This window comes from Hibiscus syriacus, unplaced genomic scaffold, assembly GCF_006381635.1.
Source record: "Hibiscus syriacus cultivar Baekdansim isolate YM2019G1 unplaced genomic scaffold, ASM638163v2 tig00018060_pilon, whole genome shotgun sequence".
Lineage (NCBI taxonomy): Eukaryota > Viridiplantae > Streptophyta > Magnoliopsida > Malvales > Malvaceae > Hibiscus > Hibiscus syriacus.
The window spans coordinates 41855-56885 of NW_024062425.1; the positions used below are offsets into that span (position 1 = coordinate 41855).

Genomic DNA, 15031 nt, shown 5'->3' on the forward strand with positions numbered 1-15031 from the left:
TAAATTTAATAATAATAATAATAATAATATATATAGATATTAATATAATTTTTTTATTGAAATAATAATAACAATCAAAGAAAATTTTCTTTTATTTCTTTTTCTTTTTTATCTCTATGAAAGCATAGGGTTAAGGTTTAATTTGTTATATATATATATAAGGTTTAATTTGTTATATATATATATATAATATATATATATAAAATGTTTAATTTGTTTAGGCCTTTGGGCTTTTATACAGCACCTAAAAGCACAGAGCCACAGAGCAAATGCGCAAAGCTTCAAAGGCTGGCTTGCACGCCTATCACTCGCCATTGTACGGTTTACACCATTTTTCTCTCAGATTTGTTTTAATTTTACGTTCACTTTGCACTCAAGAGGAGAACGAAAAAAAGAAAGAAGTAAACGTGGTTGCAAAACTCTCAACGGGCATGGCCTCAACCGAGAACTCCAGATCTTCAACCGCGGGGTCTCCTGATTCATATATAGGCAGCTTTATAAGCTTGACGTCTAAGTCTGAAATCCGATATGAAGGCGTTCTGTTTAATATCAACACCGAAGAATCCAGCATCGGCCTGAGAAATGGTAAAGAAATTTTTGAAAATAGCTTTCCTTTTTTTTTCTGGGATTTATTTAATTTTTCTTCGGGGTTGTTTTTTTCTATATATTTGAGCTCTATAATGGATTTTTTTTGTGGGTTTTCTTCGTTAAGGTGAAATTTTCTGTCTTGACTAGTTAATGCGAGGTCTGATTTGGTGATGCCTCGAACAGTTCGCTTTTATATATATATAAAGGTTTGCAAGTGAGATAAATGTTGAATGTTTAAACAATTGGTGTTAGTTGAGCAAGTCACTGGACTAAATATCCAGAGGCCTTGATTGTAGGGGGGGAAAGTCAAATCTAGAGATGCACACAGTGAAAATAGCTGATAATTTGTTTTCTGATGAACTTTCAAACATCTGTTTCATATCTCAACTTGTAGGACCTGTGAAACGTGAATAAATTATTCATATTGTTGTCTACCAACTAAAAGTTCATACATATAGCAGTATTTCCTGTATTTTTAACATAACATCTGTATAACACATCAAAGTTTTACATTTTATTTCTCTCTACACAACCATGCTCCTGCGATTAAGTTGGAATTGCACAATTTAGCAATAATAATGGGTTTTGAATTGTTAAGGACTGACTAAAATGTTTTGTACAAGTAGTTACTGATTGTATAAAGAACATCGATGTTTGTTGGAAATTTAATTATAAAAAAAAAGAGGATAATAAATGGAAGAGCTACATATTAGTATTTACATGGATTGCTGCAATAGAATGAATATGGAAAGTGAACATTGTGGCTTACCCCACTAGAAAAGAATCTGTTATGAAATGTATGCATCTATATAATATCGCCTCATTCATACTAGATAGAGAGGAGTATGGCTGTCAGGGCTTCAAATGTTAGTCTTGCTGCTTCGAATATTATTGCCGTGCTTGTGGTTAAGAAAGACCTATTCTATATTTTAGTGACTCTTCTTGTACCCTTGGGGTTTTAAGATGCAACTATGTCCTTTTAAATAATGTTTGTTCCTTTAACATTTTAGTAAGGTCATTTGGGACGGAAGGGCGAAAAAAAGACGGTCCACAAGTTCCAGCAAGTGATAAAATTTATGAGTATATACTCTTCCGTGGAAGTGACATCAAGGTATTCCGAATATTATTTGAACTAATGTACATTGCTAGAGCTATTATCTACCTTTTCAATTATGAAGTTTTGCTTTCCGCCATTGGTCATGGACAAAGAATTGGACTCCGAATTTGAATTTTGGTTGTAGAAGGCTGTTTCTGAGGAAATGTTGAATTGATGTAGTGTAGTGAAGGCGTTTCTATGATTGCAAATATCTTCTGCTTCAGTTATGGTGTCATAAGTTGTTTATTTACTATCTACACTTGGGCCAAGCAAGGCTATGATTGCTTAAAAATTTGTTAGAAGTTCCTTTTGGTCCATTCCGAAATACTTACTGTGTTTTTCTTGGTGTTTTAATTCATTCGAGAAAAACTATTTTACTTGAACAATCTTTATGAAATACAATTCAACTTTTATCGTCTTTCTTCCATTTTAACTGTGGCATTATGTAGCCACAATGCAATTGCTCCAACAATTTTGAGCATTGTCCTCCTTGGAAAGAGGAGATTTCTGGGTAGAATTGACCTTTTGATGCTATGGTGCATAGTTGTTGCACGTGTAATATCTCAGCAGCCATTAATATATGGTTTCACCATGGCATTGATTAAAAATATGCTGTTTTATAAGCTTTTGGCTTTCATTTTACCAAGGTTCATGAAATTCAGCCAATTTGGTATATTAATGCCAAAGAATGCCATAGGATTGCTACTGAGATGTTCCTGGAGCTCAATCTGGTTAGCAGTCTAAGGTTTTGTTACACCATTTATATCTAATATGGATTTTTTACAAGTGAACACATAAGTAAAATTAATTTGTTCTGTCCAAGTTTATGGTGTTATTGAAAGTTGTAATTATGCTACGAGGATAGAGTGTAGATTTCACACTACTAAATATGGACAAAGGAAAAAAGTTTTTCCTGCCCTAAAGCATTTTAATTTAGATGCTTCGTTTTCCTAGATTACAATTTGGTACCATATTCTTTTAGTGAATATAGAAAATCCCTTGTTTATTCATGCCTTGTCTTCTTTTCTTGTTCTGCATTTGTTTTTTTAGGACTTGCAGGTTAAATCATCTCCACCAGTTCCAACCCCGACACCTATACACAATGATCCTGCTATTATACAGGTAGATAAAAGAAAATGGTTTTATTCTCTCATTTCTCCATTTTCCTCTGTTTCTCCCCCCCTTTTCCTGGATATCCCTCTAAATTCTGTTTTCCCCATCCTTCCCACCCGTGTGCGTCACTTTTCTTAACAATGTATTTTCTGCTAAGATGCATAGATGTGCATAATCAACTTAAATTTGGACAAAAGCTTTCAGTTTCAAATAGCATTACAAATTTGCATTTTGAGAATCCAATTCTATAATTTTCAAGCTTCAATTTAGATACATCTGTATTAGTCAACTTGTCTGACATCTGTTGGGTTCTCTTCTTCTGCAGTCTCACTATCCCCAGTCTGCAATTGCATCCGGCAGCTTTCCTTCTGCTTCAAGCTCTATACAAGATCCAGGTTCCCAAACTTCGTCTATAGGACTCACAAGGCCAACATTTCAAGGCAATCTTCCATTATATCAAGCTGGTGCAAGTTTAGGGCCATGGGGTTCATCAACTGCTCCAAATGCAAACAGTGGGCTTTCCATGCCTATGTACTGGCAAGGTTACTACGGATCTGCAAATGGTCTTCCTCCACAGCAGCAAACTTTGCTCCAACCCCCACCTGGCTTATCAATGCCATCTCCCATGCAGCAATCTATGCAATATCCAGCTATGAATGCATCTTTACCTACTGCAGCTTCTAACATGCCAGGTTCTCAGTTACCTGAAAACTCTTCTCTTTTGCTGCCACCCTTTGGTTTTGGCCCCATGAATTTGCAATCTTCTGTTCTTCCAGCACAGTCTTCTAACTTAATTTCAGACTCATTAACTACTTTGAATCAAGATAGGGCTTCTTCTTTACCTCTTCCTACTGCAGCTCCAAGTAGTAGCCTGCCATTGGTTCCTCCATCAAGTACTGCTTTAGATAAAAGTTCTGTAATGTTATCTTTTTCTGAAAAACCAAAGACAGTCCCTGATCATGTGATGCCATTCAAAGGCATGCCTGAGTCTGCTTCCTCCACCTCAGGGACAAGTTCAGTTTTAAATGATGGAATGCTTCCTTCTTTAGTAACCGGGGGCCAGCTTTTACAACCTGGACTGGTCACATCATCTTTGTCTATGTCTTCTCAAACAGCACAAAAGGATGTGGAGGTTGTTCACGTGTCATCTCCAGAATTGACATCAGCCCCTGCACTAGCACTTGTACCTGCAAAAACATCACAACCTGTGTTAGGACAAGCACCACAATCATTGTCAGCACAGGCATCACCACCATTATTAGCACAACCGCCAAAAACAGAAGGCCAGGAACCTATATTGCCTTCACCTTCACCTTCACCCTCTGATCATAAGGTATTGCTTTTGTTTTGCAAAATGAAAGGGCTGTAAAATCTGAGGAACTTTGGTCCTGTGACATTTAGTGTTTTTCTTTTTTCCTTTTTTTTTGAGAGGGTTAGTGAGGATCATGGAACACATCTTTTATCCTGTGTTCCATTTCCTACCCCCACCTTCAAGGCATACGATTTACAACATGATTTTTCCCTACTGTTTAAAAAGATTAATTTAATGGAAATTGATACTAAAAGTTGTAATACTTGGGGCATGTTAAACAATATTGAAGCATTGCTATAAAGTTCTTCAAACTTGAAAGCATTCATATCATAGACAGTGTGCAAAAGATTGTTTTTGTGGACACAGAAAGAAGTATTCAGTGTCTTTTACTATTAAATTCCTATTTCCTTACTCTTAAAGGGGAAAAGATGGAGATAAAACAGGGATTTGTTGCATTCCAAGCTTCTGAAAGTAAATCATTCCCCTAGAAAATTTGGTTTTAGACTTCAGATGATTATATCTCTATAACTAACGGACATGTGATTTTCAGATTTGGAAATTACTGTGTGCTTTAGTTCAGAGTGTTCGGTTCCTGTTAGTCTCCTCTAACTGAAAGAACCCCACTTTTTGACAGAAATCTTACTATCATGGTGATTTGGTGCAACTGATTTGATGTTGCTAGGATCTTAAAATGAATTTCAAACTACAGACCTCTCCCAAACAATGTGGCTAAGTTCCTAATAATTTTTTAATTTCATTGAATTTAGAAATGTTTTCCCTTGAGTAATGTATAATCTATTACACTTGCTGACTAGCGTAGTCAATTTGTCTCTTGTTTCCTTTTGACAGATGAGGAACTGTATTACCAGATTTCTTTAGTTGTGGCCGGTTTTACCATTTACTATTAATGGCTATAGTCTTTTAAATAGTTAGGATGCATACTTGTATGTAGTGATATATCGGCTTGAAATGGTTACATGCACTTTTACCCCCTTTTTGATGTATTTTCTGCTGGTTATTGCGACCCTCCTAGCTACATGGAGCTCCAATGCACATTTATCATGGTTATAGAGGAGGGAGAGGTAGAGGAAGAGGAGGAAAAGAGGTTCGTTTTCTGTTTCTTTGATTTACCAGATTGTCATTTATGATGCTAATTTTTCAAGCCCCGGAATTAGCCAACTTCGTGTCTGTAATGAAGAATGCATTCAATAGTAGTTTCAAAAAGTTCTGAATAACATTCAATGACTTAAAAAAACTGATTGACATTTGTGTAGAGGACTATTTGTTTCTAAATAACATTTACCGTAAGCAGATAATACCTTCTTCACCCCAAAGCAATTGAGCTGAACTTTCAGTATTTCGAAACATGAATAATTTGACTGAACCATTGTCCCTATACCCCCCCTTTTTTTAGAAAAGAAAAAACTTGATTACCCCTACCTTCCATGTTTCGTAATTCAAACCTTGCGTCTTGCAACAAAAAAATAAATAAACTTGTTTGGTTCGTTTTTGAAAAATGAAATTCTATACTAATCTTCACCAAAATGCTTTGGGATGATACCCTTGGATATTCTTGAACATATGGAATTGATGCATAAGAGCTTATGCTTCTCTGACACTTCTAGTCTGTGTGAGACTGCCTACAAGCATGTGTGGTGTTCTCCAGATTTCATGGCATCATTTCAATCAGTTTAGGTTTATATCAGTCTAAAGGTTGCGATAAAACATACAATTAAAATATATATATTTTTTGTGTAACTTTATGATGTAATCTTATTGCAGTATCGTTGTGGGAATTAAATGATCATGACATGTAATTTTTAAGTTCTATGTATCATATAATGTTTATTTTCTAATTGTAGAAATTCCAAAAATTGCATTTAAAAGAAAAGTCAAAAGGCTTAAACAATTTTAATTTACTTTGCCCTTCAAGGAAATGATACTACCAACTAAACCCTCCTCCCTAGGAAAATGCTCATTCGAAAAATATCGCTTATTGCTTGACAAATTGTTTAAGCGCTATACTCTATTGGTCTTTGCTTTGCCAACCATGTTGTACTTGCAAGACTTATGACCTTTGTGTAGTCCAATGATTATAGATTGTTTGTAATGTCAACATTTTGCACTGCAGATTGCACTTTCGGCAACCAAATTTACAGAAGAATTTGACTTCACTGCAATGAACGAGAAATTTAATAAGGATGAAGTTTGGGGCCATCTTGGCAAAAGCAGCCGAGCTCAGGAAGATGCTGATGATTTACAAAATGAAGATAGTGTTGAATCGTCGGAAGTAGAAGTTAAGGTAAGAGCTCCCAGCATACTTGCTTGCCAGTTCAGTTTCCATACTTTAGTTCATAAATTTCTCTCAGTGCTGTTAGTTTTCCTTCTTTTGCAGCCTGTATATGTCAAGGATGATTTTTTTGATTCCTTGTCCTGTGATTCTCTTGGTGGTGGGTTTCGTGGTGGGAGGACTAGATTTTCAGAACAAATGAGAAGAGATACAGAGGTACTATATTCCATCGCATTATTCACATCATGAGTATTTAAATGTATGTATGCATGCATGCATGTATATTTCCGGATTAAAAATAATCTTACAACTGCTTACTCTTGGCACTAGAATCTTATATCTGCAGAGGTCCAAGATGCAATAAAAAAAAGTGCTTGCTTGCTGAAGGCACGATACATATATGCGTCTATAAATCTAAAATAAGATATAGCATTATGTTTATGAACTCTAAAGAATGTTATGGTTGGTTGTAGGAACAATGCAAAATTTTCTTTTTCTTTTGTTGATCATGTTGGTTTTTCTACATTACCGTATCCTTGTTATATATGCATTGGGAAGTAAATAGAACACTTAAAATAAAAGAAATTCAAGAGAATATCTATCGAGCTTTCTTTTTTCTGGCACCTACTTAAGAAAAACGCGTCTAGGGACACTAGGCATGTATCGAAGCAAATGCACTTCATCTGAAAGGAAAAGAGATGCGTTTAGGCATATGTGCTTGTTTAGAAATGACAAGTTCAATGTTGAAGATGAGGGAATTGGAACTTGGACTTTGACCAAATAAGTTACACAAGTAAAAACAATCATTGTTATGGCTTCTTGGCTTTCGATGGATTTTGCATAAACCTCTGGCCTAGCATTTCATGATGTGTTCGTTTCTTCACACCATCATGATATCGTATTCTCGACTTATACTCTCTTTACAATATCTATATAGACCTTTGGCGATTTCCCAAGGCATCGTGGCGGTAGAGGCGGCCGCGGACCTTTCCATGGTGGTCGAGCACGCAGTTCTTATTATGGAAGAGGCGGCTATGGTTATGGAGGGAGAGGTAGGGGATATGGCGCGGAGAATCGTGCCAACTAGTTAGCAGCTGGAATCGAGTACAATTAGTAGATCAAACTGTTAGCATAAACGTATCAACGTATGTGCCCATCAAATGAAGATTGGTCTTTGATTGTACTCCTATAATGGTACCTGCTTTAGGATTCAGACTACCGACCTAAAGAAATAAAAAAAAAAAACAATCCAGAAGAGGAGAGAGATTTCCATTGCACTGCTACATTATAAAGGCTTTGAATGATTGGCTTGTGAGGGTCATTTGATACGTAAACCCTGTGTTCTTTTATAACGGTATTCTGTATTATGTGAATTCCAGTTTTAATTACACGTTAAAGATTTTATTTAATGGAAGACTATTACGGGCCAAGGCTTTGTCTAGTTGAATGCATTCTTGATTTGAAATGTATTAAGATTTGATAATTATTTGTATAATAGAGCACTGTTTAGTTAGACTATCATTAAGAAACAAAATAAATAAATAAATATATGTGGCAGGATTCGTTTACTCGAAAAAGTTTATATTTTTTCTAAGATCATAGGATGAATGAAAATAAACGATTAAGATTAATAGTAAAAAATAAGAAAATACTAAAAAAGAAAGAAAGTAATTTTAACTTTCCATTTTCAATACCCTGGTTATCTTGCAAATACGTATAATTAAAGTTTATACTATGTATAGATATATCCTAACCTTAGATATATATTTTTGATATTTAAACTTGGTTTTAAATACTTAAACTTCACTCTTGGTTTAAATGTGTACTTGTAATACTTAAAATTTTGTACTTGTAATAAATAACTTATTTGATTCATGAATCAAGTTTAAATATCCAATTGCATAAAAAGGGTTTAGATACTGACTAGAATATTGAGGCCAGATTAAAGTATCCAATTAGATTAAAAAATCAAAGCTTAATATAAAAATAAGTGTTGAAATTATACAGTTTTCCCAAAGTGGTGTATAAACTTTTTCGGTCAATACAAGTGCCTAACGTTACAAACATAATCACTTTAGATGTCTCGACCGTAACAACCGTTAAAATATTTCGTTAAGTGATATGTGTTGAATTATGGTAATTTTAAAATTTTTATTTAAAATTTTAAAAAACTTCAAATATTTTTTTATTAAAAAGCTTAAAATTTTTGGAAATCTTAAAAACTAGGTTTGAAAATCTTAATTTCAGTCTTATATCCATGCCGATCGCCACTTTTATCGCTGTTGTCATAGACTGAACCCCTGGACGCACCTCCACTCGGAAGGTAAGTTCAAGGTTAGTAATTTTAAGGTTGATTACGGGATTTGGATTTTTTTATATAATTTTGGAAAAATTATTTTACTTAAAATATAATAATATTTTAATTTTTTATTTTAAAATAATAATATTTGTAATGTTAAGAATATATATTAACCGGAAAAAATTTGAACACCACTAAAAATATATCGTTTGATATTTCTTTTTATATTAAGCCAAAAATAAAAAAAAAAATGGTTGTCACTTATTTCCATATATAATGGAGTAAACTACCCCTAACACCAGGTTGAGAGCAGCTTCTGTAAAAAATCTCCGAATTATGAAATACCCTCCGTGAGACTCGATCCCACGACCTCAAGGTTAAGAACCTTGTGCTCTACCAACTGAGCTGGATAGTCATCTCTTTTCTTTTCTTTTCGAGTGTCATTAGTTTATTCTTGCATAATACAATTTAATTTCCTAAATTTCCAAGCTAAGCAAAGCCTACATACACTATTGTTCCCCTCCCCCCCCCCCAATATTCTACCTTGCCAAAATAGAAAGAAAAAGAATATCCTATTGTCCAGGCATTCTTGCGTAGCAAGAAAATTCATCAAATTTCCAATAAAATCACCCTTTGATACCTCAAGGAAAGAACAATAACAAACCAAAGCTTACTACAACATATGAGATCAGATCAATTCTGCCCGGAGAGGCGGACGGTTCGCACTCTTCACTGAGTCAGTTTACGAGAAAACGAAAAGTAACACCAGAAAACCATAGCCTATAGCCTTATTCCAAGAAAGAAAAAAAAGACGATAAGAAAAGAGAACATCTCTGACAAAATTTCTCTCCTTATTGTTCTGTTTCGACTGACCAAAATGATGGTCTACAACACGAGCAAAATTGTTGAGAATCCTCTGCAATACATTTACGAGCCGTTTCGAACTAGGACCACAGGTGTTCTCTTCTATATTCTCTCACTATCACGGGCACACCTGTTGGAGGAATCTAAAACAAGACAAGCCAGCTAATTGATTTACAAACTACTTGCAGCAAAACTAAGGGATTTATGTGCAAATGGTTTTTTTATCGTGTTGCGTTTACAATGTTTGCAGACATAACGAATATTACAGCATTTTGCAGTAAATAAAGACGGCCAAAACCGCAAAAATAGAAACCGTAATATCGTGTTGCAGCTGCTATTTAAATCCCAGACAAATGATTACGGCTAATAGACAGGCTAGGAAGGAAAAATACCGACTTGAAAATATTCCGTGCTTCTAAATAATGATACCCTACTAAGTTTTCCTTAACTAAGTTTTAATCCAATTATGTTTCTTTTCGAACAATCGAACTAAAAGAAGCGTTATAAAATCAAAACTTACCATGCCATAATCCGTGATTATCATGGAGACGTAATCTGATGGTGTAGCATCGTAACCGTCAACAGAAAAGTTTATAATCATCAGCTCTTAGAATACAGGCATAGTTCCACATTTATCAAACTATAAACACTTGCACTAAATTCAGAAGCTGCAATTTTTCTTGATTGACAAAACCATCTTAGTAGTTGATATCCTCTCTGCCATGAACCTTTGAAATGGCTTCTGGGTTACCTGCAACAGATGCCTAAACCACATCAATTTAAGTGATCAAAATGACGAATCAAGTCTAGATCAAGCAAAAGTTGACACCAAAATCTATATCCGGAAATGACTACCAAGCTCATTAAAACATATTGAATCAAGCTGCACCCTTTCATGAAATTTATTTGCTTCACAACACACTAATACCGGTACATGGAATGCGTGAGCAACCATAGCAACACAAGCAGTTCCAACCCTTGAGTAAACTGTTCCATTAGACAAGACTGATGAAGCACCCAGAAATACGTGATTAACCTCTTGCATGATACAAGAAACAGCATTTACATGAGTGTATGTACAGCTAAGGCCCTTCCTCACCAACCTCCATACTAAGAGTTGTCCTTCAAGCTTTGGACGAGAGTCAACCACTACAACACGGAATTGTTTGCCAAGTTCATGGGCATGCAATAAAATCATCTCAACTGCAGAGGATGCACCATATGTGAGAAGAACGTCACCATCTCGAATCTTTGTAACAGCATGTTTGACTATCACCTCTGCAATGATGATCTTTTCATTTATGAAATGATCAATATCTGACATCAGTGTAGCTTTTGCTTCTGATTCAGACAGAGCCAATGGTAATTTTGCAATTCAACTCTTTAAAAACTTGATTGCATTGCCCATACTATTCGACAGTGGCCTGCATTCAATCAAGAAAGAAACATAGCTACTTATCCTTGCAGTTAGGTCTCTAATTAGAGTTTTTCTGGTGGAGTTGAGTAATCCTTGATAGCCTCTTTGAATGCTTCAAACATTGCAATACAACGTGCATTGCCACTCCATATATCCCCAGACAAATACTGCAATCCAACCTGACAAAGTAACAAAAGCCTTAATGAAACAAAAAAATCATCGGTACTGCTATCTCTTTGACAGATTGATCGACTGTAGCTGATCTACTAATAAAAACCACAAGAGATGCCGAAGTAAAAACAGTAAAGCATTATTTACAAAGAACATATTACTGGAAGGTATGACGCAATCAATAATTAAGTATTACTATTCTATATATCATGGTGGAAATTTTAGATTCCTTGTATGATTGCCACATGTCTGATCAATAATTAAACAATTATCTTTCAAATGTATCCTAAATGGACATGTATCAGCAATTTAAATCTGCTATGGAGTTTAAAGATTACCAGTCATATACATTATTGTACATTGAACATATGCATAGATGTGGATATATTTCATTTATGCATGTATGTGGGGGCATGTGAACTGTTTTCAATGTGCAAATGAGCAAGTCAAGTTGAAAGGAAAACCTTGTAGACAGCAGGGTGCATTGAATCAAGTTCAAAAAACTTGGTCTCTAAATCAGGGAGCTGAGTTCCATGTTCGTACTAAGGCAAATGCCTGAACAGCTCCACTCTATTCCTAACTACAGTTTGTTTCACAACAGCACGCTTTTTGGCTTTCTCTACTCGGCTTGTATCATCATATTGCATTCGAGGATGAGGAGCATCTTTCTTCCTTTCTTTCTCAGGTGCACGATCACCTACCTTCTTCTCAAAAGCTGCAACTTGAGAACCATCATTCTTTTGTGATGACAGTTTTGCTGCTTTACTTGGTTTTGAATGGTCGCGACCTTAGATGCAGCACTTGATGCCTTAGTCCCTTCAGCTAATAATACATTGTATCAACAGAAACGAAGTTATTAAGGGTTTTTTTTAAAAGGTGAAATACACACTATGAAACAAATATGTATGGCTCAACAATCAACTCATTTAGGTTTTTAGTCCTGTTTAGGGAATACACTAAATATTAGAGTCACACAGAAAAAGCCATGCAGTGGAAATGCAAAGATGGTTTACGAGCAGGAAGTCATTCAAACAAAGCTAATCACTGTTGCTTTTGAAGCACCCATGTCCATCACTTGTGTTTGAAACATTTTCAAACATGGGTACTATGACATGATCCTCCAAATACATGAACTTGGAAAAAATGAAAATACACATGTGATGCACAAACCCCCAAGTCCATGTAACATAAACGTGAAAAGGAAATTTCAGTAGCAGTATGTACCCTTTTGCAGCAACCTTGGCAGCTTATTGAGCTTCCTGCAGGGCACGTCTTTCAGCTTTAGAAGTTTTCTCTTTCAATGATTTTGAACTAACAGGTCGATCATTCAGTACTCCAACTGATGCTCCACCAGCCTTCTCCGCATTCAATTTTTCCCTTTCAGCTTGGAAACACTTCAATTTCACAATTCTTTAAAATAAATAAGCAAGACTCTAGTACATTCAACAATACAAGGAAAGATTCAGGGTGGGGAAGTGGAAAAAGTTGCTCAGCTAGAATGACGCTGTTTCCCCCTAATATGCAACCGTGCCAAAGCAGCACTGTGAGAATGAAATATATGCATTACATATGAATTAGTTAAGATTCAATATGATTATATTATTAAAATGTATAAAAACATTAATTTGGCAATTTCAATTTCATTATATTTCTCCATGAATTGGAGAAATATAATGAAATGTAATATTTACAGGTGTTTTATCACATAAATTACAACATTTTCTAAATAGAAATTCAATTCCCGAATGTTATCACTGACGTCATGTAAATTCATCCAATAAAGTATAACAATCACTTGATATTTTTTTCACAAAGAAAAATAACAAAATAAATCAAGAAAAATGGTTTACCACTTACCAGAGATTCCCGGAGGCAAATTAACCACCGACACAGTCGTAAGCTCACTCGCGGGTACACTGCTCGCCTTGACACCCGGATAGGAGGATGGCAATTTCACGGTAACAACCTTACGACTAGGCGATGACGACGATGGCACGTCGTCGTTTTCAGTTGGAATAGTTACCGTTTTAGCTGAATACGAGAACGCCGTCGTGGCGGAGGTAACTTGTAGATCCGTACGGAATAACGTATCGGAATTGTGATGTGGCGGCGGAGGCAACATTACGGGGGAATTGAGTCGGCGGAGAGAGAGTGATCGTTAACCTGAGCGGAAGACGGAGATTGAGGTTGGATCGGATCTAGCTGACGTGGAGGATCCGAGCAGGAACGTTCGGGTGGCGCCGCCAGTGTAAAGAACCCAACTTGACGGACCTTCGGGTCGCTGACTGTTCGAGCGGAACGGCGAGGGTCCATTGGTCGGAAATGAATTATTTTGGGGGCGAATGGAACACTTCCTTTTCTTTTCTTTTTTCCCCTAATTAAAGGGATTTCATGAAAGAAGATTTTCCCGGGAAAATTTTAGGGTTTTAATGGAAGAGCGAAATATAATACATTTTGTTTAATAATTTTATTTTGTCTATTTGCGTTGAGAAAATCGTCTCAGTGACCAAAAAAAAGTTATAATATACGATTTTAACCAACTTTTTTTGGATTTGCCAAAATGACCAACAAAATCGCAACGCGAAATAAAAATCGCAACGCGATCCCCAGAATCGCAAATCAGTTTCCAGAATCGCAACGCGATTCTTGAAAATCGCGATGCGATAGTACAAATTCGCATTGCGATTTTCCATAATCGCAACGCGAATATGAAAATCGCAACGCGAACACATAAATCGCAACGCGTATCCGTAAATCGCAACGTGTATCCGTAAATCGCAACGCGTATGGGTAAATCGCAATGCGTATCCGTATATCGCAACGCGTATCCGTAAATCGCAACGCGTATCCGTAAACCGCAACGTGTATCCGTAAATCGCAACGCGTATCCGTAAATCGCAATGCGTATCCGTAAATCGCAACGCGTATCCGTAAATCGCAACGATAATCCGTAAATCGCAACGCGTATCCGTAAATCGCAACGATAATCCGTAAATCGCAACGAGAATCTGTAAATCGCAACGATAATCCGTAAATCGCAACGAGAATCTGTAAATCACAACACTGAAATTTTGGGTATATAACACTGAAATCATAAACTAAATCCCTAAATCGCAACTCATTCCATCTCCATCTATCACTCTCTCCGGCGACATCCGTTCCTATATCCAACGACATCCTTCCCCATCCGGCAACAGGTCTTAGTTTCGCATCTCGTTTGTTTAGTTACAACCATGAAATCATCTAATGTTGATCATGTTTGGATAGATTTGTGTTTTGGAGGGTCATGGGATAATGTTAATGGTGTTTTACAATATATGCCTTTACCCATAAATCTTCAACTAAAATTGTCTTTACAAAAGTTAACTTATGAAACTCTAATGCTACGTGTTTCAAATAAATTGAATTTAGAGCCCCTAAGTGGATTTAGGCTATCTTATCAGAGAAATGGTAAAGTTTATTTGTTAACCGACAATGAAGATGTTGAACGATTCATTGCTTACATTAGTGTTTCACAAGATGATGTTACATTGTATGTTGTTGAACCTAGAAGTAGTATTGTTGGGTCAGTAGCGGGTAGTAATCAACTAAGTTTTTCTCAAAACCCACAACCTTTCTCTAATCCAAATCCCAATCAACTTTCAGCACCAAATTCCGGTTTTCGTATTGACCAGTTAGACGATGATGAGCCAACAGAAAAAATTGTGAGTACTAGTCAGTATTCGAAATTTGGTCTTGGTCAATATCCGGACTTTGATATTGGTCAATACACGGATTTTGATGATGTTTCAGAAGAAGAAACAGACCATGCGTGTAATGATATTGATATTGGTCAATACCCGAATTTTGATGATGAAACAGCCGTTGCCGAAGAATGTAAT

The 15031-nt window shown here is 35.9% G+C and overlaps 1 protein-coding gene and 1 pseudogene across 1 annotated transcript; one reads left to right on the forward strand and one right to left on the reverse strand.

Annotated features, from left to right (window-relative positions):
• The first annotated feature begins 293 nt into the window (after nt 1-293).
• Nucleotides 294-7770, forward strand: LOC120209028 (protein decapping 5-like). The gene is made up of 8 exons (XM_039208116.1): nt 294-585; nt 1599-1699; nt 2735-2806; nt 3123-4130; nt 5143-5214; nt 6241-6411; nt 6505-6615; nt 7337-7770. Exons 1-8 carry the CDS (start codon nt 432-434, stop codon nt 7484-7486), a joined length of 1839 nt encoding a protein of 612 aa, XP_039064047.1. The 5' UTR covers nt 294-431; the 3' UTR covers nt 7487-7770.
• Nucleotides 7771-9332: 1562 nt separating this feature from the next.
• Nucleotides 9333-13582, reverse strand: LOC120209032 (annotated as a pseudogene).
• Between the last annotated feature and the right edge of the window lie 1449 nt (nt 13583-15031).

Bases quoted from the DNA above. Each gene is read 5' to 3' on its own strand.
- LOC120209028 (XM_039208116.1), top strand. From the start codon at position 432: ATGGCCTCAACCGAGAACTCCAGATCTTCAACCGCGGGGTCTCCTGAT. The intron at 1,700-2,734 runs GTATTCCGAATA...TTGTTTTTTTAG, and splicing joins TCCGTGGAAGTGACATCAAG to GACTTGCAGGTTAAATCATC. The intron at 6,412-6,504 runs GTAAGAGCTCCC...CTTCTTTTGCAG, and splicing joins CGTCGGAAGTAGAAGTTAAG to CCTGTATATGTCAAGGATGA.